This window comes from Montipora capricornis, chromosome 13 (assembly GCF_036669925.1).
Source record: "Montipora capricornis isolate CH-2021 chromosome 13, ASM3666992v2, whole genome shotgun sequence".
Taxonomy (NCBI): domain Eukaryota; kingdom Metazoa; phylum Cnidaria; class Anthozoa; order Scleractinia; family Acroporidae; genus Montipora; species Montipora capricornis.
In genome coordinates, this window is record NC_090895.1 from 506,246 (window position 1) to 511,245 (window position 5,000).

At 39.9% G+C, this 5,000-nt stretch overlaps 1 protein-coding gene across 1 annotated transcript in view; it reads left to right on the plus strand.

Annotated features, from left to right (window-relative positions):
* Window positions 1-5,000, plus strand: part of LOC138029610 (protein bark beetle-like) — a 53,565-nt gene that overhangs the window by 36,148 nt on the left and 12,417 nt on the right. Inside the window, exons 5-6 of the mRNA XM_068877307.1 lie at window positions 785-1,031; window positions 1,674-4,457. Of these exons, the coding sequence (XP_068733408.1) occupies window positions 785-1,031; window positions 1,674-4,457 (3,031 nt within the window). The remainder of the gene's footprint in view (window positions 1-784; window positions 1,032-1,673; window positions 4,458-5,000) is intronic.

The window sequence follows — 5,000 nt, forward strand, 5'->3', positions numbered from 1 at the left end:
CTAGAAAGTAACAGGAAGGCCTGATAACATTACGGGGATTTCGGATACAAGGTTAGACCATTCTCGGAATCTTTTGTTTTGATCAACACCTTTCATCGATGCATTTCTAGATCCCGTCAGCATTGCATTTCTGAATGAATTTGTCATCGGTCCTTTAAGAAACACCAGAAAATGCATGATACGCGAGATTGTGTCAATTTTCTTGAATCAACAGGTTACCTTCCAATCGAAAAGTTCTCAAAAGCCTACCCCTACCCCCACCCCCAACCCGCATCGATTTTATTTTTGTGGACTGATGTCGCCGCAGAAATAGCTTACTGATCCCATTTGTACTACTGCAAAGACTGCAAAGTATATTAAAATAAAATAAGACTTTAGGTGAATAATCATTATGGTAGGAAATTCCCACAAAGTCGTTTTACTCTTTACCTTTAAGGAGTTTGGTGCACGATTCTGTGACATTGCCCTTATTTGATGTACGTGTAGTAATTGCCATACTTTATTGCATTACAGAATCCTTTTCATGGGAAAATGGTCTTTCCAGGAGCCTTGCATGAAGATCATGGATTACACTTAATGTTAAAAACTATGCTATACCTCTAATTAATGTAATAGTATAGAATCTATCCAGACACGTTACCAAACGATTGAAAGAAGCACTCGGATTTTTTCCTAGCATCCTGGAATCACCATTGAAAAAATATCATCTCTTCACGAAATTAAAAATTGCTTGAGCTCCATTACAGATGCTATCCCAGACATGTTTTAACGATTCTGTTTTCAGACTATCAGAACGGCGCCTGGGGGACATTTGACAGTACATTATGAAGTCATGACGGGGGAGAACTTTGAACTCGAGGTTCGTGATGGTAACAACGTCAACGCCAGCATTGTCACTGTGGTGAATGCATCTTCAGGTGTTAATCAGGCCGTTGTACCAGCCACTAGCTCTGGCCACGAATTTTACATAAGTTTTCGGTACACAGGCCGAATGGGAACATCAGTTAAATTCCTTATAACTGATGACAAAGGTATGAATCCAAGGTAGTGATAATGCGTTTTAAAAATTTTTGTGAAGCCAAGTAGTATCTTTTTAGCGCAACCTAAGCGCAATCTCTGAGCTCTGTGAATCTAGCTATTTATTCGTTAGGCTTTTCAATGTTTCTGTGTTAATTAATCCTTTTGCTCACGCAGTGGCAACCTAAAGAAATTGGGAAAAAAAGACAAAAGAAAACAATTAACGCTTTAATTTGTTGTTTTTGATCGGGTCAGTTGTTGGAATTAGTCTTCTTGTACCCGGAAAACCTGACTGGGCGAGAAATACTCCAGAGGTAGAGGTTTACATAGCGACGCGCCTAACCGTGGCCACCCAACAAACTTTCAAATTTGACAACTACGTGTAAGTACGTCAACTCAAACAACCCATTCAAAGGTGTTCAACTTACAACCGAGCGAACTTTGCAATTAAAGAGGGGTGACTTTCAATCAAATTCGCACACCCTGATTGGCGTATTTTGCAGGGAAAATTGAAACTTACTCTTCTTTGTGCCTCGAGCTTTTTGGGAGAAATCAAAACCATACGCCCACAGTTCTGTCTTCCTTTTATACTGTACATACCTATGAAATGATAGACGATCAAATAGTTTTACAAATCTATTTTATTTAACTTGCAGGTTTGTCTTCTCTCGTGCTATCCAACGTCACTTTCAGAAATAACTTTGGAAGAGGCGTAACATTAAGCAATATCACAGGGCATATTGCTATTTCAAACGCTCTCGTCTACAAAAATAGGGCTGATGGGGTGTCAGGCATGCGAATCTTTGGAACTGTAACAACTAGATATTTTCACTTATTTGACAATCGAGGTGAAGGACTCAGAATCGAGAACAGTAGCTTTTTGACATGTGACTTTCACAACTTGTTCGCTAAAGAAAATTCTGGCAACGGATTTCATCTACAAGACGTTTCTCTGAAATGCAACATTGAAAATGCAAAGTTTGATTCAAATGGATATAATGGATTGGAAGTGCATCGTGGTGCAGGTGACATTAACATGCGAAACTCAACAGCAATTCTAAACGGAAATGGAGGACTCCGATTTGTTAATGGTAAAGTTTCCTCCAGGCTCTTGTCATGTGACTTGTCGCGAAACAAGGGAGTTGGCTGCTACATAGGGGACCAAGGGGGTTCTCATCAACTTTCAAATAGTTCAATAAATTATAATTTACGAAATGGTGTGGTCGTTTTTGAGACCAATCCATATTATTGGGAGACGGAGCGTCATTTTCATCTCACCGATGCTTTCAGCATGGTGAATTGCGTTATGAAAAGCAATGGCCAGTATGGAGTACTAATTGACTCAAAATGCTATCGCTTGAGAGAATCATTTGTCGATGTTGCAATGAAAATTGCAATTTTCGACAACCAGATTCAACGCAATGAAATGGGGGGAGTCCGGTTCAGATTATGCTTGAGTTGTCGGTGGTGGTATGAGGAAAAGGAAAAGACGCGGAAAATTTTAGCTGTCGTGAGTGGAAATGTCTTTCAAGAAAACAACCGTAGTGCATTCCTCATGGAAACCAGGCACCACCTACATATCATGGATGCAGTAATTGCATCCAACCATTTTATAAACAACTCCGATGCAGTTTTTGCTTTGAAAGCAGGTTATTGTTGTTTTAGAGACAAGAAACCATCCAAGCCACTGCAAATTAAAAACAACGTCTTCACGAACAACCGCGTTACTGGAAATGTTATGTCTGTTGACGTTCAGGAATGTTGGTATTTTGAGGCTCGCCGTTCTGTTGCTATATTTAACAACACTTTTGAAGACAACCAACTCACTACCAAAGATCGTTTTCCAAGTTTTTACCATCGCACAACTTCTCGCTCGGTACTTGTCCTCAATAGAGGAAGTTTCATCTTACATGAAAACACTTTTGAAAACCATGCCTTCTCTTTTGAGACTTCAACTTTGCATCATGAACCTGGACACGTTATTGACGCGAGGTTCAACTGGTGGGGATCAACTAATGAATGTGACATTGCCGACAGAATCTTTGACTATCGTCGCAGAGCTCAGCTTTCGCTATTGGAATTCTTTCCGTATATGGTCTCCAAAAACAAATCACTTTACATGAATTCAACCATTTTGAGGCCAAGTTGTTTCTTAAGAAACAGAACTATCGGTGGAATCTTGGATAGACCGTTACACTTACCGAGTGACGATAATGGCTATGAAGTGCGGGATGACATCATGATTCTAACAAATGGCTCCTTGGTGATACCAGGAAATACTACCTTATATTTTCCCTCGAGGTCTGTCATGGTTGCGCAAGGATCCCTCATTGTTGATGGACATGAAACCGCAAAAGTGAAGTTTGTAAAGAAAAATCCCACAAAGAATTTCCGTTTGGCTGGTGGACCAGGGCCATGGGAAGGAAGGATTGAATTTCTGATCAATGGCACTTGGATGCCAATGTGTTTTCCTTACTACCAGTCTTTTTACGAAGAAGCATCCGTTGTATGCCAACAACTTGACATGTACTATCAGCTGTCCTTTCTCAAACCATCTATTAAATCTGCTGGAGGGTTTGTGTATAATGTTGAATGCAATTCGCACATTGATGCAGATATAATGAGTTGCAATCGAGAAAAATGGAGTTATCAAACCACATGCTGGGGAAATAACGTCTATGTAAACTGTAGGCAGTATAACTGGGCGGGACTTCATCTCACAATGTCCAAATACCACAGTACGCTTCACCACCTCGAAATTCATGATGCTGGCTTTGCGTATCGCAGTGACATATATGTCCCTGGTGTTGCTCTGAGAATCGACTTGAATCATCACAATATCAGTAACGTTTATATTAATGGCTCAGATGGAATAGGGATACAATTTCTTTATCAGAGCGTTTTTCAAAGAATGCCAATGATGACAAAGTCTGTAGTAACGCACACAAAACTTCATGGTATTCATACGTTCTACCCTCTCTCACTTACGGACATACATTTGATGAGCAATGACATCGGCTTTCTTTTCACAACTTTGGCATATCACCAAAAGTGGTTTTCATTGACTATGGCAAGTCCAGGAATGACCCAAACCTTTCACTTTTGTTCGAAAAATAGAACGTATTTGGAAGGCAATGGATTGTTTGTTTTTACTCTGGAGTCGCTAAAAGATTTTGAGGAACGCAATTGCTTTCATATCCTGCAGACAGAACCAGGATACAAACTTGTCTTTCAAGATCTGTACTTCCCGCTATTCTCTTTCATGACAGTTTATGATGGACTTAATATTTCGGCTAAGGTGCTCTGGCCTGTATGGCAATCATACTGGAACGTTCGCTATCTGTTCAATTCAAGCCGTTCTGTAGTCCTATTTCGCGGAAGATACTGGGGATATTCTTGGAGACGAAGTTATATGAAATTTTTAGTGAGCACAGTCAAAGGTAAGCAGTTGTTTTTCCGGCTCCCTTTAACAAATAGAGAGGTCGAAGCATAAGTATCATAATACACAAAGTCAGTATTGGCTAGATCATTAGTTTGTTAGGGCAAAAGACAATAATTAACAGCAAGTTAATGCGCATGCGTAAGTTGCTTGTGCTTATGCTTGCATCGTAAGGGAAGGATAGGCCTAGGCAACATTGTGGCGAATACGAAACAGCAAGGCGACGAACAGTCGGTTAATAAACCGTCCTGCACATGCAATATGCGTTTTAGAACATTTCTTTTAGTCTTACCTTGTTCAAAACAAAACAATTGCTATTTAACAATTATTCATAGAAGGCGAGGTGACTATCGGTGAATAAAAACCGAGACGAAGGCGTTTAATTGTTTTAGTATATTAAATTACATCGGTGATGTAATTCAAATGTGTGCGTTTCCTTTGAGACAAGTTCTTCATCTGTCATCTTGGCAAAACGGCTTGCGGCCATTTTGAAAAAAAAAAAAACGCTTACGTGATTATCGGGTAACCATCGCCTCAAGTGCGA